General features: G+C 37.5%; 12 protein-coding genes across 13 annotated transcripts in view; 5 read left to right on the top strand and 7 right to left on the bottom strand.

Moving 5' to 3' along the window:
* The window catches only part of Gasu_51820 (50S ribosomal protein L4), a 2433-nt gene extending 1607 nt beyond the window's left edge, over positions 1-826 (bottom strand). Inside the window, exons 1-2 of the mRNA XM_005703664.1 lie at positions 722-826; positions 17-678 (exon numbers count right to left, since the gene is read on the bottom strand). Of these exons, the coding sequence (XP_005703721.1) occupies positions 17-678; positions 722-804 (745 nt within the window). The 5' untranslated portion in view covers positions 805-826. The remainder of the gene's footprint in view (positions 1-16; positions 679-721) is intronic.
* A 390-nt stretch (positions 827-1216) lies between these two features.
* Positions 1217-2635, top strand: Gasu_51810 (fructose-bisphosphate aldolase, class I). The gene is made up of 2 exons (XM_005703663.1): positions 1217-1342; positions 1389-2635. Exons 1-2 carry the CDS (start codon positions 1275-1277, stop codon positions 2578-2580), a joined length of 1260 nt encoding a protein of 419 aa, XP_005703720.1. The 5' UTR covers positions 1217-1274; the 3' UTR covers positions 2581-2635.
* A 1-nt stretch (position 2636) lies between these two features.
* Gasu_51800 (mitochondrial inner membrane protease subunit) lies at positions 2637-4741 on the top strand. The gene is made up of 6 exons (XM_005703662.1): positions 2637-2793; positions 2840-2926; positions 2982-3147; positions 3217-3328; positions 3373-3525; positions 3579-4741. Exons 1-6 carry the CDS (start codon positions 2651-2653, stop codon positions 4253-4255), a joined length of 1338 nt encoding a protein of 445 aa, XP_005703719.1. The 5' UTR covers positions 2637-2650; the 3' UTR covers positions 4256-4741.
* A 4-nt stretch (positions 4742-4745) lies between these two features.
* Gasu_51790 (acetyl coenzyme A-transferase) lies at positions 4746-6246 on the bottom strand. The gene is made up of 4 exons (XM_005703661.1): positions 5563-6246; positions 5257-5505; positions 4985-5202; positions 4746-4923 (listed from the first exon to the last, which is right to left on the bottom strand). Exons 1-4 carry the CDS (start codon positions 6230-6232, stop codon positions 4792-4794), a joined length of 1269 nt encoding a protein of 422 aa, XP_005703718.1. The 5' UTR covers positions 6233-6246; the 3' UTR covers positions 4746-4791.
* Positions 6247-6289: 43 nt separating this feature from the next.
* Gasu_51780 (ribose 5-phosphate isomerase) lies at positions 6290-7356 on the bottom strand. The gene has a single exon (XM_005703660.1). It carries the CDS (start codon positions 7240-7242, stop codon positions 6502-6504), a length of 741 nt encoding a protein of 246 aa, XP_005703717.1. The 5' UTR covers positions 7243-7356; the 3' UTR covers positions 6290-6501.
* Positions 7357-7380: 24 nt separating this feature from the next.
* Gasu_51770 (cysteine desulfurase) lies at positions 7381-9046 on the bottom strand. The gene is made up of 2 exons (XM_005703659.1): positions 7911-9046; positions 7381-7861 (listed from the first exon to the last, which is right to left on the bottom strand). The coding sequence occupies exons 1-2, from the start codon at positions 9032-9034 to the stop codon at positions 7516-7518; spliced, it is 1470 nt and encodes a 489-aa protein (XP_005703716.1). The 5' UTR covers positions 9035-9046; the 3' UTR covers positions 7381-7515.
* Positions 9047-9056: 10 nt separating this feature from the next.
* On the top strand, positions 9057-10681 carry Gasu_51760 (two-component sensor histidine kinase). The gene is made up of 2 exons (XM_005703658.1): positions 9057-10296; positions 10356-10681. The coding sequence occupies exons 1-2, from the start codon at positions 9079-9081 to the stop codon at positions 10653-10655; spliced, it is 1518 nt and encodes a 505-aa protein (XP_005703715.1). The 5' UTR covers positions 9057-9078; the 3' UTR covers positions 10656-10681.
* A 4-nt stretch (positions 10682-10685) lies between these two features.
* On the bottom strand, positions 10686-12456 carry Gasu_51750 (hypothetical protein). Of its 2 annotated transcripts, XM_005703657.1 has the most exons (5): positions 11659-12456; positions 11315-11605; positions 11001-11246; positions 10872-10940; positions 10686-10822 (listed from the first exon to the last, which is right to left on the bottom strand). In XM_005703657.1, exons 1-5 carry the CDS (start codon positions 12442-12444, stop codon positions 10712-10714), a joined length of 1503 nt encoding a protein of 500 aa, XP_005703714.1. In that variant the 5' UTR covers positions 12445-12456; the 3' UTR covers positions 10686-10711. The 2 variants fall into 2 exon arrangements, with proteins under 2 accessions (XP_005703714.1, XP_005703713.1); XM_005703656.1 differs by having other exon boundaries at positions 10809-10940.
* A 10-nt stretch (positions 12457-12466) lies between these two features.
* Gasu_51740 (MFS transporter, SP family, sugar:H+ symporter) lies at positions 12467-15348 on the top strand. Its single transcript, XM_005703655.1, has 3 exons — positions 12467-13052; positions 13088-13316; positions 13366-15348. The coding sequence occupies exons 2-3, from the start codon at positions 13099-13101 to the stop codon at positions 14672-14674; spliced, it is 1527 nt and encodes a 508-aa protein (XP_005703712.1). The 5' UTR covers positions 12467-13052; positions 13088-13098; the 3' UTR covers positions 14675-15348.
* Positions 15349-17516: 2168 nt separating this feature from the next.
* Positions 17517-18422, top strand: Gasu_51730 (uncharacterized protein). The gene has a single exon (XM_005703654.1). It carries the CDS (start codon positions 17573-17575, stop codon positions 17813-17815), a length of 243 nt encoding a protein of 80 aa, XP_005703711.1. The 5' UTR covers positions 17517-17572; the 3' UTR covers positions 17816-18422.
* Positions 18423-18725: 303 nt separating this feature from the next.
* Gasu_51720 (uncharacterized protein) lies at positions 18726-19746 on the bottom strand. Its single transcript, XM_005703653.1, has 2 exons — positions 19511-19746; positions 18726-19446 (listed from the first exon to the last, which is right to left on the bottom strand). The coding sequence occupies exons 1-2, from the start codon at positions 19699-19701 to the stop codon at positions 19374-19376; spliced, it is 264 nt and encodes an 87-aa protein (XP_005703710.1). The 5' UTR covers positions 19702-19746; the 3' UTR covers positions 18726-19373.
* Positions 19747-21062: 1316 nt separating this feature from the next.
* Gasu_51710 (archaeal ATPase) lies at positions 21063-23256 on the bottom strand. The gene has a single exon (XM_005703652.1). The coding sequence runs from the start codon at positions 23232-23234 to the stop codon at positions 21120-21122; it is 2115 nt and encodes a 704-aa protein (XP_005703709.1). The 5' UTR covers positions 23235-23256; the 3' UTR covers positions 21063-21119.
* Between the last annotated feature and the right edge of the window lie 190 nt (positions 23257-23446).

Raw genomic sequence — 23446 nt, 5'->3', positions numbered from 1 at the left:
CTTTTTCTTGACGAACCCAAACCTCCGTCAACGTCTAGTATATATTTGTATCTCGCTTCTTCTCGATGAGTCTTAGTTTGCCTTAAGCCAAGCTCCAAGCTACTTTCAATTTCTTCATTTGTCAGATTGGGAGAGAGTTTAATCCAGGAAGTGATGCCTGCATCCAACAGATCTGGCTTTAAGATACTCAACTTTGCCAAAGGTATCCTGGGGCACAGATACCAGTTACTTTTGTGAAGCTGAAAGCAAGATGAAGATCCTCTAAAGACAGCTCTACTTTCTTTTATCTCCCATGCTAATTCACTATTTACATGACTTGTGTTAGAGTTTCCAAAAGCTTGATGTCCATTGACCGAATTTCCTTCAAATTCATCCCAAACATAATTCCCGTTGCTTCCGTATTCAACAGGGTCTGGAATTGGTATGTCAATATGAAGACTAGAAGTTCGAAATGAAAATATTGGAAATCCTGCTAAAGATCCCGAGCTGGAGTCAATGGTTATGCGCGGACCGTCTCCAACGTTTACGAAGAATTCTATAGGTTTATCATATTTTAACAATGTTCTTTGAGCTCTGGACATAGGCATTTCACTGTTTGGGTTCAAAAGGCTAGTTAAAAATTTTAATAACCATTCCATCCGTTGATTTCTGTAGGTTTGATACCAGTGTCCAGTTGCTCTATAGAACACTCGTCGTCTATGAAGTCTTACTCGGAACCCACCCATTCTGAGCAGAGGCTCTAAAAAGTCGAAGGCTTCTTCGTAAATCTTGACGTTGAACCCGAATGCTTCGTTGACCTTCCATGGTTTCAAATAGAGTTCAATGAGATACTCGAATTTCTTTGTTCTATTTAAGCCTTGTAATGTCTGGTAGCCTGTAATACACTGACTTTTCGAATTCTAGAATTTGCATAGTCCGCAATGTTAATGTAGTCGTCTAATAGAACTTGAAAAGTTTATTTATACCTTGTTTTGTATTTTACACAAGGTGAGAAAGTTCCATACTACTAAAATTGTCAAGAGTCCAACCAAACCGAAGAAAACCTTTTTTGGCATGCTTCTTGTTTATTTACAATAAAACAAAGACCGCAAGGTACATTCATTAAAAGGGAATTTTCAGAAGTTTGGCGCAATAGAAGCATTTTTCTAGGTTAGCACATCCATTCAATTTTGACCGTTCGTTCTCCTATAAAGAATGGAAACTCGGCTCTTTTCGTGAGATTACAATTGAACGATTGGTTGGGATTGGTGATAGCTTTGCAGAGAACACTTGGGATGACTGTCGCCTTTGTTGGTTCTACAAACTTCAGTGCAAACCTTTTTGGGTCTAAAAATAAGCATGGGTTCGTACTATTTGGACTTACTCATACGTGCTAACAGTCTCTTCAGGCTTCAATCAAAAAGCTTTTTAGGTGTTTCAGTTTCTTCTGAACACCCAATCTCTAGAGTCCAATTCACTCCTGCTGGAGGCAAATCTCGTATAGTGTGTCTTTCTTGGGGAGTTAAAGGAGGTGTTGAAAAGTTTGCAGACAGCTTGATCGAAACTGCTCGTTCCATAGCCTCACCTGGCAAGGGAATATTGGCAGTGGATGAATCTACAAAGACCATCGGAAAACGCTTGGCTTCTATTGGAGTTGAGAATACAGAGGAAAACCGTCAAGCATATCGGGAATTGTTGTTTACCTGTGAGGGACTGGGACAATATATTTCGGGCGCAATCCTTTTTGAAGAAACTTTATACCAGAACGCACGTAACGGCAAGTCATTTGTTGATTGTCTGAGAGGAGTGGGTGTCATTCCTGGTATCAAGGTAGATAAAGGATTATCACCGTTACCCGGTGGAGAAGCTATTGAAACTTGGTGTACTGGGCTTGATGGTCTGAGTGAACGAGCAGCTGCTTACTACAAACAAGGTGCCAGATTTGCCAAATGGCGAGCAGTGTTGCAGATATCTCCAGAAACACCCACTGAACTTTGTGTTCAAGAAAATGCTCGCGGTCTTGCTCGATATGCTAAAACTGTTCAGGAACAGGGTCTGGTTCCTATTATTGAGCCAGAAATTTTGATGGACGGTGACCACGATATAGAACGCACGGCTCAAGTGCAAGAACATGTTCTGGCAACCGTTTATAAGGAATGTGATAGTAATGGAGTTTTACTGGAAGGTTCTCTGCTGAAGCCCAATATGACCGTTCCAGGCGCGGATTGTAAACGACAAGTAAGTGCGGAAGACATTGCACGATATACAATCAGAACAATGGAACGTCGAGTTCCTTCTGCCGTACCTGGAATTATGTTCCTTTCCGGTGGTATGTCCGAAGAAGAAGCTTCGGTCTATCTCAACGTTATGAATAAGATACAACGTCGTGGACCTTGGAGTTTGTCGTTTTCATATGGTAGAGCTCTGCAACAATCCTGTTTAAAGAGTTGGAAGGGTAAGCAAGAAAATGTGAAGGCAGCTCAAGAAGCCTTACTTGCAAGAGCTCGAGCTAACTCAAAAGCTAATTTGGGGAAGTATGTTCCGGGTTCTGAGCCTACGTTAGATAAGACGGGAACCTTTGAGAAGGCTTATGTCTATTAATGGTTCCATTTGTCATGTATCGCTTTGTGATTGGAATAAAGCCTATTCAATTAGATTGAGTGCTCTTCGCATGAAGTGGCTTTCGTGGCACACACTCGGAGAAGTTGTGAAAGGTTGTTTTTGGTCCATACCTATCACCATAACCTTTTGTGACCTTATTGGAACTGTTGCCAAGGTAGAAGGCTACTCCATGTCACCCACAGTCAATCCAAAGTTAGTTATCGTGGTTTTGGTTGATTTTTATTGACAACAACTTTAGAGTTGGTACCAGAGTAGATTTGGTTTGGATTGATAGACTTTCTTTGTTACTGAAGGATATAAGACGAGGAGAAGTTGTTGTTCTTGCGTACGTAAACTGTTTTATTCCCAAGGAGAACAACTCATTGGATTACTTCTTTTAGATGTCCCTATAACAAAAATAAAAAGCTAATCAAGAGAGTTGTAGCTCTCGAAGGAGATCATATTTGGAGTAGAAAGGAAAGCCGATTAACATATATACCTCTTGGACACTGTTGGGTAGAAGGCGATGAACAAGACAAAAGTACCGATTCCAACCAATTAGGTCCCGTGAGTGGTTTCTTTTATCTACGCTATTAACCTTGAAGTGTAACTGAACGAGTATTTGATTGCAAATAGGTACCTCAAGCACTTATTGAAGGTCGAGTAAGTTTTATCATTTGGCCTTGGAGAAGATGGGGAAGAATACCACAACCATCTGAACACTCTTCCGAGAATAGACTTATTCCTAGTAAAGTATTGTAAAAACCCCAACGATGGAATTGGACTCTACAGAGCCTCCAAAAGATAAACTTGTAGGAGCGGAAGCTCCTTCTAGGGAAGAGAAAAAATTGGCGCGCCAACTGAAAGATCTTGTCAGAAAGGACGGCTATACTTCGCCTTTAGATGAATCCTTTTGTTCGTATTTCACATTAGTTCGCTATTTGCGTATGTTCGTATTTGTTGGACAAGTTCAGTTTTTTGACCTTTTTGTTATTTAGGTGCGAGGGACCACAACCTTCGATTGGCGAGAGACATGCTAATCGAAACTTTGCAGTGGAGAAGAGAAGTGCGTCCAGAACGTATGCTTTGTAACTTATGCTTACATAATCCACGAAGTCATACCTTTCGTCCTTTGGGAGTTGACAAAGTGGGTAGACCAGTAATGTACTCTTGTTTTGTCGGTCTGGAAGATCGGAATGCAGACAATAACGTCAAGCATCTTATATACTATTTGGAAACAATCTTCACAAACTCCTTTGCGGAGTCTTATATTTGGGTGTTGGATTTTGTTGGGTTTTCAGCGCAAGATCTCAATCCTACGGTTGGAAAGAAGTCTTTAAAACTTTTTAGTGACCATTATCCTGAACGCCTTTTTCTTGCTGTTGTGGTGGATGCGCCTTTAGTGTTTTCGTCACTTTGGTCGATACTAAAGCCATTTATTTCAAAGAATACTGCGAAGAAAATTGAGTTTCGCAAGGTCAAAACAGTTCGTCCTTTATTCGAAGAGCTCATGCCATCAGAATTGGTTGAGAAGTTTTTTCAGGAATTTGAAGAAAACCGGAATCCCGAGGTCGCTAAAACCAAGCAGTGGTGGAATTTACCACCTCTACCTCCACCAAGGTCTTGGAAGAATATGTCGTTGTCAAAAGAGCACATAGAGTTTTCTGGAAGTTAATGGGTGTGATGAGTTTTTCAAATGGATAACTTCAAGATCTACTTGACACTTTCTCTTCATAGAAGAATCAGACAAGTTCTGGTTTCAAGTTTTGGTTTAGAGAAGAAAGCTTTTATTATCAACAATGGAGACTTCGTATTTCTCCTATGGTCGAAAATTTCTTTATTGAGTTTCAGTTAACAATGCATGTCAATTCTATAGGTTTGCTTTTGTAGAAAGGGAGTCTTTTATAGTTTCTTTTTTTCGATTAGCATCTTTGTAGTATATTTTTTTCGATTATCGTGAGTCAGTCCATATCTCGTATTCAGTTTCTGTGAGTCATCCAAACCTCCATTCAGTTTCTGTTTGAATGAGTGAAAAAGGTTGTACGATATATTATCGCAGAGATATAGAATTTACATGCTCACACAAAGAAATAAAAAAAATTAGAAATTCGAGATTGTCCATTCCTTCTTTTAAAGGGCTGAAAAGTAGCATTTCCAATTCTATTTCATCAACCTCTAAATGCCTCTACAGAAACTATATTCATAACGCTATCAGAACAAAGAACGACGCTTCGCTTCCTGTTCCAGTTGTTCACGAAAGTCAGGGTGTGCTATATTGATAAGTGCCTTTGCTCTCTCCCGAATAGATTTGCCTTTCAACTCTGCAATTCCGTATTCAGTTACCTAAAGAAGACATTAGTCTATTTGAGAACTGCAGTTGATGCACTATTCAAATATTACTTACGACATAATGTGCATGCGCCCTAGTAGTTACTACACCTCCACCAGGTTTGATAATAGGAACTATTCTAGAATGGCGTCTTCCACCCGTACTGGGAAGGGCAATAATTGCCTTTCCATTCTCTGATAATGCTGCTCCTCTCATAAAATCCACTTGTCCTCCAAAACCACTATAGAATGATTCTCCAATACTATCACTACATATCTGACCAGTCAGATCCACTGCATCAACATAAATTGCTATTAGTGCCTTGTTGGACTTTCCATTTTTCATACCTTCTATAGCAGCATTCACTGCTACTACATTGTCATTTTTACCAATCACTCCAGGATCATTGGTAAAAGTAACATCTCGCATGCAAACCAAAGGATTGTTATCAACAAAGCGATAGAGACGAGAAGTGCCTAAAAGGAAACTAGAAATGATCTTCCCGGGTTCGATTTTCTTCAATTCGTTGGTCACGTTGCCATTTTCCACAAGTTCTATCAAACCATCACTAAACATTTCAGTATGAACACCCAAGTCTATTTCACATATTTATTCAACTCTGTATCAACAACAGCAACATGTAAAATATTCACCTTTATGATGTCTTAAATATTTCAATATTGCATCTGGTATAGCACCAATACCTGTCTGAAGGCAGGCTCCATCACGAATAAGATTTTCTGCAATCAGTTGACCAATTTTAGTACGGCAAGGATCTTCTTTAGGCACATTTAACTCCGGAAGTGGCTTTTCTTCATAAACCAAGTGATCCAGTTGTGAAATGTGAACAAGTGCATCACCAAGAGTACGTGGCATAAAGGGATTGACAACAGCTATTCGTTCTCTGGCAACCTCCAAGGCTGATAAAGTAATATCCACACTAACTCCAAGTGAAACATAACCAAAATTATCTGGTGGAGATACCTGAACAAAAGCAACATCTATAGGTATGATACGCCTCCTAAATAGATAAGGGACTTCCCCCAAAAATACTGGTGTATAGTCAGCTATTCCTTCGTTTACGTGTTTCCGACAGTTTCCACCAATGAATAAAGAGTTGGAAGTTATTTTTCCAGAAAAGTTTGGTGTAAATATGGGCAACTCTCCATCTATGAGAATATGATATAAACTGATTTGTTTTCTATCCGAGTTCTCAACAACTGATGAAAGAGCTTGTATTAAAGTCTGTGGAGCTGCTGCGACGCTTTGTATATATACATTGTCACCTGTACGAACAAAAGATACAGCTTCTTCTGGAGACATGTAATTGATTTCTTTTCCAGGTATTCTATATCGAAGTTGCCGTGGATATGGAAAAGAACGATTTGCATAGAATTTATTGGCGATATAGCCTTCGCCTTCCTTTGCTGGAAGAATGGGCGCCTGAGAAACTTGAGATAAGAAGCGACAGGCAGTTTTATATAGAAATTTCATAACATGGTCCAATTTCAAGTTATGTTGCATCTTATTCAACACAAATGTATTATTCCAAGACGAAGCCCTTGAAGAGAAATTTCCAAAGGAAGAAAATCTTAAGGATTTTTCTCGACCACTCGAATTCCATTCATTCCAGACACGATACAAATATCCGCCATATTTAAGAACAAACCATGTTCCACTACTCCCACAATCTCAATTAACTGTCTTGCAGCTAAAGAAATGTCTGGAATGGGCTTCTGGAAAAATAGGTCAATAATATAATTGTGATTGTCGGTTAGATAAACAGTATCTTTGTCTTCACGAATTTTAGCGGAAACTTGGCAACCTTGAAATGCTTCAACTTCTAATAAACGACGCATTGTTCGCTTCCAACAAAAAGGTGTAACCTCAACAGGCATAGCTCCCGTAATACCTAGACCTTTTACTAATTTCGACTCATCAACAATAATGACCAATTTCTTGGCCTCTACTTCAACCATTTTCTCTCTTAAGAGTGCACCACCTCTACCTTTCACAAGATTAAGTTGATCATCCACTTCATCGGCTCCATCAATGGCAACATCAAGAGAAGGATGGGTGTCCAACGTCACTAGAGGAATATCCCAGGTCTTTGCTTGATGCTCTGTTTTTGTAGAAGTTGGTATGGCCACAATATCCACAATTTCACCTTTTTTTATCTTTTGACCCAAACGTTCGACTGCATAATAAGCTGTTGAACCTGTACCCAAGCCCACAACCATCCCAGAGCGAATATGATCATCAACTGCCTTGTATCCTACAGCTTTCTTCAATTCTTCTGTAGAAATAACTTGCATCTGTATTGTTGTAGCCATATTATCTTCGGGTGCCTGAGATCGTCTCTTCAACCCAAAGAGTCTCGCTTGAGAATACTTTGGCAAGAAATAAACACGTTCGGAACAAGTTTTTGGTAGAAAGGATAAATGAGACAACTTGTCTTTGAAACAGCAAGAGAGTGTAGGATTTCGTTTATCGCTCTTGCCATAACTGTGAGAGTAGAAAGCAAAACCAGATATCCTTCTTGGACAGCTTTTCATTAACATTAAATTCACCAAACGATGCTCTTCCATTTCTTTTATTATTCACACTTAATGTTCTTGTGTCCATTGAATACTCTTCAAGTCTATTCCTTCTTGAACCATCTCCCACAAAGGACTCATATCTCTTAGTCGAGCAACATGTCTCTTAGCCAACTCAACAGTAAAATCTACTTCCTTTGCAGTAGTAAATCTACCCAGACCAAAGCGTATACTTGTGTGTGCCATATCTTCATCTACACCTAATGCACGAAGTACATAAGAAGGTTCCAATGAGGCTGATGTACAGGCACTGCCACTACTCACAGCTACTTTTTTCAAAGCCATTAACAAGGACTCCCCTTCTACATATGCAAAGGAAAAATTGACATTTCCAGGATATCGATGAACTTCGGAACTACAAACGAATATTCATCCATTGTTCAACTATGAACTTTTAAGCTTACCCATTCAATACCACGTGAGGTATGGATGAACGAATCTGTCGTATCAGGCGTTCACTTAACTGTGATACATGTTGATAATCTCTTTCCATTTCCTCCATACAAACTTCACATGCAGCACCCATTCCTACTACAAGTGGAGCCGGAAGAGTTCCACTCCGTAAGCCTCGTTCTTGGCCTCCACCATTAATTATTGGCTCTAAACGAACACGAGGTTTTCTTCGCACATATAAAGCTCCTATACCTTTTGGTCCATAAATCTTATGTCCAGATATTGACATAAGATCAATATGCATCTTTTCAACATCTAAAGGAATCTTTCCTACTGCTTGAGCAGCATCCGTATGAAAGAAAACCTTGCGTTCTCGACAAATCTTCCCAATCTCTTCTACTGGTTGAATGACTCCAATTTCGTTATTTACCATCATAACGGACACTAAAACGGTATCTGGACGAATAGCATTCTTCACATCTTCTAGACTAACTAGGCCTTCCTTATTTACTGGCAAATAAGTAACTTCAAAGCCATTTTGTTGTAAATGCCTGCAAGAATCCAAGACACATTTATGCTCCGTTTGTGTAGTAATAATATGACGCTTTCTTTCTTTGTAAAAGTTTGCTACCCCTTTGATTGCAGCGTTATTGCTTTCGGTAGCTCCAGAGGTGAAAATAATTTCCTTTGCGTCGGCACCAATAAGTGCAGCTACGTTAGCTCTAGACTTTTCGACTGCTTCCTCTGTTGCCCAGCCATAGGCGTGTGTTCTTGAGTGTGGATTGCCATACTGTGACACATAATAGGGTAACATAGCATCCAATACTCGAGGGTCCACTGGAGTTGTTGACTGAGCGTCAAGATAAATAGGCCTTCCCAACACTGTTCTTTCGGTCACATCCAGAGCATATCCTTTGTTCGAATAAGAAGTTGTAATCTGTTGCAACGCAGCAGCTGTAGTTGCTTCTTCACTGGAAAGCTGTGGTTTCTGGTCTTGACTATTATTCTCTTTGGCCACACCTTGCGTACAGAAAGTAAATTTCTGCTGTTTCTTAGCTTTTTCTGAAGAGAATTTTGCAACTGAATAAAAAGCAAACCTTGAAAACTTGGTCGGTTTCCTAAGAACAATACTCATTTCCTACAATCTATTCAAGAATATTCTTCGAATGTGTGTGATTGATGTTGGCATTTTCTGCTTGGACTGTATACTTTGACCAGGTTCGACACAGCCTTAAGAAAATATCAAATAGTTGCTCTAGATGTAAACGGAAACGATATATTTATTTAAAGAGACAACAATTTCCGTCAATACGTTACTACTCTTTGGCTGAAATATCCGAACATTCCAACAAGAATGGAAAACAAAGCTGGATAGAGGGACTTTGTAGTTCTGAGTTTTGTTCACTTTGTGAAGCCCAGTTTAGAATTCTAGAAGATTCCTTAGGAATTGATAATTTTGTTTTATTTTTCCGAAAAGAAAATGAGCTTTCTGGGACCTTGGAGTTTATACCTGTGTGTAGCTTTCCTGGTGTAAGCTCTGTCTGGGTTGTAGAGGAGGATCAAGGATCTTTGCCTTTTATTTTACGACAACCGCCTCCCTTACCTGGTGGAATGGAACCTTCCTATTTGTTACCTAGTTATCCTTTTGTTTCATTTCGAGAAGGAATCATTTATCATTTGGAAGAAGGCTATATCACCATTCCCATTCATTATGATAGAATAGTTGTGGGATTATTATTAATAGGAAAAAAAGGAAAACATATTTGGACAAGAGAAGAAGAGTTGCAAATTCTTCAGTCGGCAAAGACTGTTGCCATTGCGTGTACATTGAACTTGAGGTGGCAAATGAGTTCTACAACAACAGTTCAGTTATCAAAGATACAAAAGTTGTTTTCGAATCTATTGCATCAAGCACAAAGTCCTTTGATGGCAATCAAAACATTTGCAAAGTTACTCTTGAAACGACTTCCAAGTGAAGATATCAATAAGGAATTGGTCCAAAATATACTATTTCAGGCGGATAGACTACAAGAATTGCTTTCACCATTGCAGCACATGAACGAAAGATTGTTGAGTCATATAAAGTCAGATACAATATCTTCAAGTATTCCCATTCAGCTGGAGGCTTCTAAGGAAAGTAGAGAAGCAGAAAATTTGTCCAGTCAAAAGAGTATCAGCTTGCATCTGTGTTGGCTAAAAGACGTTATTCAACCAGTGTTATCAAGTGTTCGATGTTTTGCTCGTGAAAAGGGGATTCGATTTTCCTCCAAAATAGAGCGAGACATGCCACCTTGTTTAGTAGATGAACGAATGCTCAGAGAAGTTGTTTTAAACATTTGTGAGAATGCCATTAAATTTACTCCAACTGGTGGTGTTATAAGAGTAGATTGTTATTGGGTACGGACTAGATGAACCTTTTTTATTGTTGTTTATCATGTTTGATGTTCAACTTATAGGATAGTAAGAACAGTTGTGTTTCGATTGATATTTGTGATACAGGTTTGGGAATTCCTCAGGTGGAGCTTTCTAAAGTTTTTGATAGAGGATATAGAGCAAGTAACGTAGTTTTCAATACAGCTACTCCAGGAAATGGCATTGGTCTATCGATTGCTTTCGAAATGGTGCAAAAAATGCGAGGAAACCTCTCCATTACTTCTCCAGGAAAACTACACAAGCTACCAAGAAAAGGAAACAAGGGATTACCAGGTTGTTGTGTGCATCTTTCATTTCCTAGAGCCTCCAGTCCTCAACTTTGAGCCAAAGTGATTGTCTATCTTGTTCATGAGGCAATTAAGATTTATAAGGTTTTCTATCATTCACTTGTGAACTTTTTAAAAGTTTTCTTATTCTTGTCTCCCTTTCGATTGACTAATGCTTTTTTGCAGAGACGAGCTAGCTTTAAAAGTATTCGTGCATTGATAATCTTTATCACAAATTCAGTGTCATCCTTGAACTTTGCCTTTCCAACTTACTATTTCTCTCGCAGTTATCAAATCATCACGAACCACTTTATCCATATTGTCATAAGCAATAACAAGTTCCTATTTACAATAAGAAGAACAATCATTCTTTCTGGATACAATAAAAAGATATTCGGTTACCTGTAAACGTCGAAACAGATAAACCTTGTCATGTTCGCGAATCCTCTTTAGAGATTCATCGTTAACATGCCATAGTTCTCCCGCTTTAGAAGGATGATATTCTACTTCTATAATTGACTTTTTAATGATGGCATGAGCAACTTTGAATAAGTGGTTAGGATCGTTTTTCAAAGAAGAATGATAAGCTTCCAATTTGGACACCATCTTTGAAATATTTACCATTCCTTGTTGATCCAAAGTTATAACCTATAGAAATAAAAAAAGCAGTCCTAATGACTCCCCAAATAAAACATAAAAATAGGCCAAGTACATACTTCTCCTTTTATAATAACCATGGCATCATCCAAAGCATTCTGTAAAGAGCAAGTCCATTCAGAATATTCCTTATTCTCCAATTCTTGCAACAATTCTTCCATAGACAAGGCTGCTCTATCCAATTTCTTTTGCAATTCTTCATTTTCATGCTGCAGTTTGTCTTGAAGAACTCTCATCTGTTCACAACAATCACAGTTTATCGCATTTTTGTCCTCCAAAGATAGAGAAGAAACACGGTTCACAAGGGTGTCCAATTTGTACGAACAACTTTCATCACATTCGGAAGATTCCTATGATTCCAAATTTTATACAAACGATGACTTAATCTTATAAGACTTCCTACCTCATTGGACTCAGTATTGTCTTTGCCATTTCTCCTTGTTAGCTCACTATTTCTGGTATTTTCATTTTCTGTTTGTAAAAATTCAGTTGCCTGTTTCAAATTCTCTGCTTTATCTAGTTTCCATTGCAGTTGCTTCATTTCTTCACACATGGACTCTAAACGCGTTTGAATACTCTCATAATTATGCTCGAAATGCCGTCTCCATTCTCTATAGTCTCGTAATTCTTTTTTCGCTCTTGACAAGTGTTGTAACGCTTCATCTCGTGACTGCTCGAGCAATATAAAATCATTCTGAAGCCATTTGTATTCTGTCTCACTAGTACGCAGTTTGTTACGCAAGTTTTCTGTTTCCAACTGTAGCGTTTGAATCTGTACCAAAGCATGATCCTTTTCTAAGGTTTCCTTTTGTAAAGTTTCATTCTGAGTTTTTAGTTGCTGTTCCAATTGTTGTAGTCTATATTCAGTTTGCTTCCTTTTGCAAGTCTCTGACTCGTAGTTTTCACGCAAACTTTGTTCTTCTGCACGAGACTCTTCTAGTTGCTCCTCCAACTGATACATTTTGGAGTGACAACGATTCGACTCTTTTCGTAGTCGTATGGTTTCTTCTTCAAGTTCGTGTATTGTGCAAGTCCATATCGAACACAATTCCTCACTCTTGTTGACAAGTTCTTGTAAAGAGCAACCAGAGTTCCAAGTTTCAATAACATAATGTTTTAAACTTTCTATATTACGTAACAATGTAGATATGTTGCACGAAAGTTCTCGTTTCCATCTATCTTGATTCATAGCCAAAAAGCTAGTAAAATAGATTGATTTTGAGCCACGTCAAAATGAAAGTGTGCCAAAGGACATCGAAGGGAGATCAACAGTGATCAACTGTTTATTGGATAAGAAGTATCGTGTTGAGAAACTTATCATATGTTATTGTTATGAAAGTACCTTTCCAGCTTTTGCATTGAACAGTTTCTTGGGCTCTGAGAAAGAATAACTCTCCTTCAAAAGTAACACTTGTGCTCTAGTAGTGAAGATACAGAGACCCACCGGAGGAGATCTCAAATATGTTATTGGAGACTTCTGTGTTCAATGCTTGTACAGGATAGCCTTGCAGAAAGTTGTCGTGCAAGTATTTTTACCTTTCAAGTTAGATTTTGAGTTGAGAGTTCCAATAACCAGGCTTTGAACGTTTTGTTTCAACACAGAAGATCTCTTAGTCGTAAATATCATTAGAGTGCAAACTTTTGATCTGCTAAGAATTGGTGGTGTTTGATATTTCATCCAACGTTACTTTTGGTTAGATCTTGGTCGTATGGAACAAAGATTCCTGAACGGTAGTCTCTCTTTACTTGTTTTCAAAGAATGAGATATTCTCTATCTTTTGAAAGTTACTAGTGAAAGTATATACAAATGAACAAACAAAGCCCGTAAATAGTTTGAGCTTCCATGGATGAAATGTCGTTCTTGTCCAAGTTAAGAGGCCTTCCACCCAAAGTCCATATATTATTGACTGTATGTACTTTTGGAGGTAGTATTGCCGGTATAGACACTGCTCTTGTTAGTGGAGCACAACTTTTCTTTGTAAAAAGGTTTCATTTGGACACCTCTTTGCAAGGTCTTACGGTTGCTGCTACTCTTTTGGGAGCTTTGGTTGGTGCTCTTCTGTAGGTCTTCGTTATTCCAGTCGGAGAAACTCTTATTTATCTTATTTAGGTCTAATAAATTGAACAAGTTGGTGGGTAGGAAAGGCGCCATGTTTCTGGCAGGTATGGATGCCATAGCTGCTGGTATAACAGAGTCTTGTACGGACATATGGGAGGTTCTTCTGATAGGTCGGCTGTTTCTTGGCATTTGTTTTGGAATTATGACCAGCACTATTCCAATGTTTCTTTCGGAATGTGCACCAAAACATGTTCGTGGAATGTTCACAACAGTATATCAACTGGCCTATGCCATTGGATACTTTATTGGCCTTATTGTGGATACTATATTTGTACATGTGGAACATGGTTGGCACTTTATGTTAGGTTCAGTCACAGTGCCTTCTCTAGTTGTTGTTTGTTGCCTTTTCTTTGCATCTGAGTCTCCGAGATGGTTATTCATGAAAGGTCGTCAGGAAGATGCGTGGAGTTCCTTATTGACACTTCGTTCTTCTCAAGGAGCGGCGTTGGAAGAGTATTATGAAATACGAGAATGGATGCAAAGGGAACAAGAGGATACTAATTCTATCTGTGGTTTTTTTTGTCTATTATATCGACAACCTCATATCCGTCGTCCTATTCTTTTAGGCATTGCATTGCAATTTGCTCAACAATTCTGTGGTGTCAATGCTGTTATGTTTTATTTTGAATACGTATTACAGTTTGCAGGACTATCTGATTCTCACAGTATTGATGTGAGTCTAGCACTGGGTTTTGCTGCTGTTGTATTCACATTTCCAGCCTTTTGGCTTGTGGATAGATTGGGAAGGAGATTTCTTCTACTGACTACTATGCCATTTGTCTCTCTCATGTTGTGGTTGTGCGGGTTTTCTTTCTTTGGAGGTTACAAGGTTCGACTAGTATTGAACATTACTGGAACATTGCTTTTTCGTTTATTTTATGGACCTGGTCTTGGTCCTGTTCCTTGGATTATAGTGGCAGAAATCTATCCTTGGTATGTCCGGTCTCCTTGTCTCACTTTGAATTCCTTCTTTTGTTATTTGTTCAATTTTACAGTTTCCTTTTCTTGGCCTACGATGCTCAAGTCGATGCATGCCCAAGGTGCTTTTAGTTTCTTTGCAAGCTGTACATTATTGTCAACTATGTTCATTTATCTATTTGTTCCTGAGACAAAAGGTTTACAGCTCGATTCTATTGAAAGGCTTTTTGAACAATCCTTTTATATGATAGCGAAAGAAAATGTAAGGAATACCAAAGAGCGTATGAAAAAGTGGAATATCTGTGGTTTGAATCATTTTTGTAACAGCAAGTGTAATAATTGCACCAAGCAACCATCGAAAACAGAAACAAATATAGAATGAGTATCCTGTGATGATTCGTCGTCATTGGATTCAAGAAGAAGAGTATAACCGAGGATAGTGTAATCCAAATATATTATTATTTGGGGATATGTACAGAAAATATATTCACACAATGTATACAGAGAGAGTGAGTTGATAAGTAGTGGTCAATGAGCAACATTGTGATCATCATTCTGGTGGTAAACTATTTTGAATATGATCAATCATTCATGTTATATTTCATGGACATAGGAATGTTATGTGCGAATCTCAACTATTGGTTCCGAATGCATTCTTTTGAAACATAGTTTCCAACTCTCTCTCATTGTGTATAGAATATTGGTCAAATTTGATTGGATTTTCTAAAACATGCAAAATGTATTGAGAAACTTCATCATATGAAACTAATGGGTGTTAATGACTACAGCGTCAGAAGATATTGATTGAATTCTGTTGGACCATATATTCCTTTCATGGAGATGTCGAAAATAGGCTATCGCTCAACCGCTATTGCTATTTGTTGAATTCAATAATAAGAAAAATTATATCGACTCAAGCTAGCAACTTACCTTTAGACTAGCTTATAAAATATTAAATTATAGTTATTGAGAGGCATATCCATCTTTCTAAAAAATGTAACCGAAACAATGTGAAGTATTTCTTCACACAAATACGATAAAGAAGGTGTTGATTATCCTTTCAGTTGAAAGCATCTCTAAAGCCGAACTGTCATAATGCATTGATAAAACAGAGAGAGATATTCAAGTCATTATTCTATTATGTACATTTTTAAGAGTGACATATCGAATATTACGTACAATTTCCACCTGCATTGTAAATGAACAAAAATTTCCTGCTGCCTGAATACCTAGACAGCACTACGAAGCAGACCAACAGCTTCTTATCTGATCTAGTAACAAGTATAAAGGATCCGCAATAAAACAGCTTCATATTAAATATTCATGTGAATGAGAACCATTTTCAAAAGAAATTGCATTTCTTTGTCCATTGTTGGAATCAAGTCGGGCACAACGGCTCTTCCATTGTAACACAAGTGTTCGTAAGAGTTTCAAAAATTCTTTTTCATTTCTGCCAGAAACAGTGGTTATCTATCACTTGGTCATCAAAAAGTCCAATTTTGGTTTCAATTCTATTCCATCAAGGAGTTATAACTTACTTGGAATTGCCATTGTGACAGATTGATTGCAAGCTACATCATATGAATTCCTACTCCAACTAGAAAAAAAATGAGAGAAAGAAAGTCATCTAATTGGTTCTCATCGAATAAATCTTTTGATTTATCAGAAAGTAAAGGGCATGGAACATTTCAGATAAGAACCATATTTCTCCTGATATGGGCATTAAAATGTTTTGGGTATTATTGTTTTCTTTTGGCAACTTCATAGTGCAATGAAGTACATTATGGCAAGGCTTAGATCAAGTTGGTAATCTCTAAACAAGACTTGAATTATTTCATACTGAAAAAGCTCATTTTTTAACCTGCTGACAGATGATGAGAGCTAAGAAGTATGATGTCTTTCTTGTCAATCGAGGGTTAAGAATGCAGTTTATAGAGCAGAACACAAGCAAAGACGTGTGAGAATTACGGTGGATCATTAATCACTGGACACACAAGAAATTGAGGTAGGTGTTATCTCTGCTTCTTCTGAATCCTTCTTTCTTCAAAATTTTAAAGTGAAATTTGTATGATCTTAACGGAAGTAATGGACACGGTATTTTTGTCTACAGTGGAAGAAATGAAAATGAACCCACTGTAGTTTGACAGCCACCGCAATGAATACAGAACTGAAGAAAGCATAGAGAAAAAGGCATCGTTCAAGTTCAAATGAAAAGAATTGTCGGTTTTCGACAGTACTTTTCTCATTCGTTACTGTATTCTCTTTCGATTATTGACCAAGTCCTTCGTATTCTGCAACTTCAGATGGTCAATGGTACCATTCATATCCTAGAAGGGTAAAATGTGCCCACCATGACTCCAATGGTAATTGATGGACTAGTCTACTAAGTTTATTTCATGCTCTCCATATTTGTGTGATGTTTTTAAAGTTATCATTGCTCGGTCGAACAATAACAACACACAATTAATGTAAATGAATGTGACATTTTTCAATGCAACCTAAAAGCGCCATTTGCATTTTGCAATTGCATTGACTGCTGCAATTTCAGATCGTTTCAATGATGCTTGCTCCAGTATCATGAATCTTTGAAAGTCGCGGTTGCTGGCCCCTTATCTCAATAATATAGAGAATATCTTATTCTTTCAATGAAATTCAAGGACAAATTATCTTCTTTAGACTATATAGAAGACCGTTTTGGAGAACTTTTAAAAAAAAAAGACTGTGGAAGAAAATATATCAATGGCTTTGGTGAATAAACTAAGAAATAAGGAATCGATGCAGAGCAGCAATTATATTGATATCTTTATCAAACATCTTTGTGAAACAAAGTTGATTTCTTTTGAATGATAGTATATCAGAAGGTTGCTAATCGAATAGGCTATTTGTTCGACTTTTTAGAACAGCAAGAGTTTTCATCTAGACTGTCGGCTTAATGTACTTTTCCTTGTCAAGAATTCTATGATATATATTATGTCAATAAGACTTGGATTTCATTTCATATTCACCCTAAAACTTCTGCTAGAAATGAGATAAATAGGACCATCAAAACTAGCAGTTTGTCGAAATTCCTATAGATACACGGCCAACCTTGTATAGGGTCATTTTTCCTGAATCAAAAGCACAACTATATCTACAAAAAATTAAAAAAGATGATATAATTGGGATTGTATCCAACAACTTGCCTCCTTTTTAGTTCGCTATAGTATTCACTGATGCTACTTATTCGTTGGGTTTCGTCAATCATCAAAATATTTCTTGCATTTGAACCGGGTAATCAATCATGAGAGCTATAGTTTATATCAAGGCATCGAGAAAAAGAGAATACAGAGCCTTTGTAAAAGAGTTGCCTACTTTTAAGATAACTGACAAAATGTATCCTGCAACATGCTTCAAACAATTTTCCGAAAACCTCCATTATGGCTGTAATAAGAACCATTCTGAATGCTTACAAGTGGCGAGAAGAATCAAAAGAACCTTTTCTAAAAAGGTTTCTCGTAAATTTGAGGAACGAAGCAACCTCTAGGTGACTTAACCTAGTTTAACACAAACTTCCAAGAAAAATTTTTATGGTGTTAGTCTACTACCTCGTTATCCGTCAACTTGTGGTTCTTTCAAATCTAACACAGTCAAAGACTCGATCTCTTCTAAACCCTATTGAAGTAAGTTTTAACCAACAATATTTTCAGAAGTAGTGTTTTGATGCTCTACGAAAACGCTGGGTCTCTGGTTGTGAAGTTTTGGTTTGAAAACTTTTAAACTCTTTTAAGAATGGCAAGCTTAGAGTTGGAAAGCAACTTCCTAGAGCTTCAGTTTTGTTCTTATATCTTTCCTTGACAGATTTATTTCTTTCATAAGTTTCCACTGTTCAGATATAACTGTTGTAAGGATATTTCATTTGTTGAAGTTGTTTATTGGGCTTTTATTGCGTTTATAATAATACACTCAAGAGTCTCTGACAAAGACTGATGAAGCAATCCAATGTAAAACTAGTTTTGAAAAGTCGAATTATTTTAGAAACTCTATATGGTTGGTTGACAGCTGCTGTCAAATATTCAATAGACATTCCGATAAAAGAAAAAATGTGAGATTATCAAGAAATTGGCACAACAAATGAAGCTATCCTTAACGTCTTTCGAATATGGATTATCCCATGAATTGAAAGATTTACTCAAACTTGAGAAATTATCTTTTCCAACGTTTTTGATTAGAAAGCTTTTAGAAAAAAATTATCAATCCACTGTTGCGAGGACTAACTTGGTCTCCAATGCATCAGCCACAAGGCAACATTTATCGTGTACAATACAGTGCGATGTAGGATGACTAATGAACAATATTTCATGAACTAGACATTTTATCTAACCAATAGACTCTTTTCGAGGCTGACGAGATGGTCTCTGAAACGACGTTCATGTGAGACGTAACCAAGTTTGAAACATATACGAAAGGTGTACATGCTTTGCAAATGAAACAAGGAAAGATTGAGTTGAAAATCAAAAGTTTAGTGTCATTTCAAAAAACTATGACAGAATCTATCAAGTAAACCAAAAGTTTTTAAAGATGGTATTACAGAAGCAGCAAATGCATTTTCATTCCACCCTATACTTTGTCATTCTAAATCTCTTTCACGAAGAGTAACAAGCATCTAGGAGGTACTCTGTATGAAATTCGATAGCCATAAACAGTCCCAAAAATGCTTTCCTCACCTTCAAACTGGATAGCATACTATTCATGGTAACATTCCTTTCACGCAAATACTGCATAAGTATTTCGTTGCTATTTGCGACACTAGACCACTCGTTTGAGCGCTTACTGAATTCCTGATATTATCAAAAGTTTCAAGGATATTTAGCACTCCCTTTTTCCAACTATGAGAAGTCGTTTATATAACACACTGAACGAAGTATCCAGGGAACTATCAAGTCCACTTGAATTCAATAAAGACTAGTGCTTGTCAATACATTCTTCGTTGTACTGAAGAGTAACAGTAATCACTGTTTCCAGTACAACTCAGTCGAATGAAACAATAGGAGAATATGCAAGTGCTTTTAAAAGAAGTATTCAAAGCATACAAGAATATTTTCTCAACAGGCTCCTATAAAGGAAATAAATTCAACGTCAAGTTCACTTATGGCAATTTGAAGTTCAGGTGTGGAACTAAACAGTCACCTGGTTCCGGTTTCAACAGACACGCCCTTAACCAGCTGCGAAATCAACATACCACAACCGTTTAATTCTTACAGTAAGTCTTTTGGTCTTGAAAACTTTACTGGACGAATCTGTTTCTTTGGCTGACTTATGCACGCTTCCGATCTTCTTCAGTGATCCGTTCGAATAAGAACTTTTTTCAACAACAATTCTATTGTTGTGCCAAAGCAAGGAACACTTTTTTCCTCTGTTGAAAAAGACCATTCAGCATTTGAAGCAACCACCAGTAAATTCAAACAACAATTCTGCAAGTTCACTAGTTGAGAAGTCTTCGTGGCAAAGAATTTCTGAAACCTTCGGGCTTTAAGTGAATAAAAAGGAGGTATCAAGCGGCGAAAGGGGAATAAACACTAACTGAACCCTTGAGACTGAAGCTTCGTAATTATATATATTTAAGCCTTCACTTTTCCCGACAACAAGAAAAAACAAGTCGGGTTCTTTACAAATAATACCGAAAAAGTCGCTGTATGGTCGAACTCTACCGTCATTGGTTCTCTTGAAATGAAATTCGTCGAGACTTTCGTCTAGAACACCAACTTCATCAAATGCTACCAACAGATATTGATCGGAAGGAGTGTCCAAAGTCTTCCGTAGCTCCGGAGTTAGAAACTTTGGATATGGGAGGAATGTGTCTGTAGGTTTCATCAGGCTTCATAAACGGTAGACCCATCTGATCCTAAGCCGATTGGTACAATAAAAAGCACAAGGCCCACTTCAGGTTTCATTTTCCCCGATGGGTCGATTAGGCTCCAACTTCCTTAGATCAGCATGAAGCAACGAAGAGTTTCTGAGCTTCTCCAAAAACCCGTTCGATTGGTCTTCTCAGACTCACCAACGTGATATAGACCTATAAGTGCACTTTCACCCGTGTTATTCAACAGTTTCAAGTAACTTTGTACAAAACTTGTCTTTCTTCCGAAGAGGTGAGGGCCAAAAGGTATGACTGGTTTGAAAGGGCGACCAAGTTTACGAAGTTGTATAGCCTAAATAACTGCTTTGTTACTACACGAACATCTTGTTCTCAGTCTACTACAACCATGTCATACACGCTTTCTGCGTCAAGCTCACTAGACATATCGTAAGCTGTGAAGTAAAGGCCAGTACAATACAACAATGATCGATCAATCTTCTTTAATAGTCCAATGCTCTAAACTCTTGATTGCGACGAAAGTCTTTTGAAGCTTAGGACAAGTCTTGATAAGAACATGATTTGCCTTTTAGATAAAGACTATCTTTTTCATTTTTTTGTAATAAAGAGTAGATATTGGTTTGTGTGCAATTGTGTATAAAAACAACTTCTCTGAGCTATTAGAAAATAGTCCAGCTGAGGAACTTTCAACTTAAGGCGAACCATAAATAAAGTCTTTGACGAATACAAGACCTTGTATAAAACCCAATCGTCAACACTTTAAGACACTCTCCTGAGTAGTAACAAGAAGCAAATATGACCTGTCAAACTGTGACAGTGACTTTTACAACAATAGGCTTATTTTGATTTTCGTGGTTAGTACCATATTAAGACAATAGTCCTCGGAGTGAAAGCAAATAAGTTGTAACCGAGTTTCAAACATACAAAAAATTTTACTTGCTCTTCAAAACAAAGGGAAGGACTGAGTTAGAATCTATTGCCAACTTAAGAAACTGTTACGGATTCTATCGAGTAAATCTAATCCAAAATCCCAGAAAGTAGGATTATGAGAGACATGAAATGCTCTTTCAAGTCCATTCAATATTTCTTCGTCAATCAGCATTTGGACATCTCTTTCACAAAGAATAACAAGTTCACAATTATCAGGTACTTTGAAAGAATCACCTCTAATAAACATTCCACTGGAGTAACAACGACTCTGATTACCCAACTCATTAGAAACATTCAATGATAACTTTGTACTAACGATAATAAGCATACAATGATGATAATCCATTGCACTGGATAAGACTTGATCATATACAGGATCTAAAAATTTCTTGGCTTCATCTATAATATCTGACCAGCCAATTCCTTCCGACTTCCAACGTCCTTTACATGCAACTCCAACAGTAAGAACTTTGGGTTCCACAGGAGATTGTAATTTGAATATAATATCAGGACTATGAGAAGTAGCGTCCAAAGGAATGTAAATAGTCTCTAAATAAAGTGTCTCTCGAATAATCTTATTCCATTCAGTATTGGCAAAAGTTCTTCGACTCTTGTTCGATTCATTTCTTGTTTCTATAGAACTAACAACAGACTTCATATAGTGAATAGGTGATATTGTGCTGATTGGAAGTTTCATTTGTTTCCATATCGGAGACAATTGACACAACAATTCCCTCAACTCATTTCGATTCTTTGAAGACAACATCAAAACTAGTCGTAAAGCAACAATTCCTTCAAATACACGACACTTTGAATAGAAGAAACAATCTACTGGTTCTACATCAAGTGATTCGAGAAGTATCTTTTCCAAAGAAGATATGGAAGGGTCGTTCTTGAAGATTCCAACAAATACTTTTGGAATTAGGACTTGAAAAGTATTCTGGTCAATAGGATATCGATATAGTCCCATTTCTGTTACTGCATCATATAAAAAGGACTCCGAGGTCAATATGTCATCTACTTGAAATGGTATACGATAAAGTGCCATCATCAATAGTATATCAAAAACACTTTTTCTATCTTCGTCCAAATTCAATATTCGTTCCACAAATGGTTCAGCACAAATTCTTCGGAAATCGTAGTCATTCATACAAGTCAAACATTCTTCTTTCGATATGAAAGGCTGGTTTCTTGGTATTATATAATTCAAAAGCATATTTACTGCACGAGTCAACAAACCAGGAACTCCACCTGTACATTCCAATAATGAGTCTGCCAATTCATTTACTGAAAATGAAGAACTACATAAGACATTACAAACCGGAACTTGAGTAGGTGTCTTTAGAAGACTCTTTTCAAGGAATTCAACGATACTGGAAGCGTCCAAAGGTGATAAAGAAATAAAATGTAGTATGACTTTTGATACAGAAGAGACATAATTCTTAATACTTAAACCCTTGCTTTTCCCAACAACTATAAAAAACAAGTCGGGTTCTTTGCACAATTGACTAATGATACCGAAAAAGTCATTGTAAGGTCGAACCACACCTTTGTCATTCTTCTCCAGTTCAAACAAAGTTGCCTTTGTATCAAACACACCAACTTCGTCAATTGCCAACAAAAGATATTGATCGGAAGGAATGCCCAAAGTCTTCCGTAGCTCTGCAATTAGAAAGCTTGGATAGGGAGGAATGTGTCTGTAGGCTTCATCAGGCTTCATAAACGGTAGACCCATCTGATTACAAGCTGATCGGTACAATAAATAGTAGACTGCCCACTTCAGGTTTCGAAAAAACTCTATGGGGACTGTGGGCTCCAACTCCTTCAAATCCACATAAAGCAATGAAGCCTTCTTCAAATTCTCCAAAAAGGCTCTCCTCGAAGGGTCCGAAGCAAATTTCGACAGAAAAGTTTCACCAAACCTTTGCACCAACTCCAAATAGGTTCGGGCAAAGGTCGTTTTGCCCGAGCCAAAGAGATGGGGGGCAAATGGTATGGTCAAGCGATAGTTGCAACTACTTGTTACACCCCTGAGTTGTTCTCTGTTGCTATGAAGATCATACAGTTCTTCTGTCACTCGAAAAACATCTCTTTCACGATCTACCACAACAGACTTAAACTTGTCCACAGCTTTCCACTTTTCATCCAAACTCGCCATCGCCAAAGAGAAATTAAACAATCTTTTGTTTATTTCGGAGTACAAATATAAATAAACGATTGACTGTTTGTCGGTCACAACAACAACAAGGAAAACAGTAAAGGATACCAATCCAACTTCTTCTCTTTATCAACTGATGACTATGTCATACCTTTTATGGCTTGAGACGGAGATGACTTGAACTATGGAAGAACGATCAATATGCTTTAACG

Source organism: Galdieria sulphuraria (genome assembly GCF_000341285.1).
Source record: "Galdieria sulphuraria unplaced genomic scaffold scaf_51, whole genome shotgun sequence".
Classification (NCBI taxonomy): domain Eukaryota; phylum Rhodophyta; class Bangiophyceae; order Galdieriales; family Galdieriaceae; genus Galdieria; species Galdieria sulphuraria.
The sequence above is the reverse complement of the archived record's forward strand: the minus strand, read 5'-3'. Positions and strand labels throughout refer to the sequence as shown.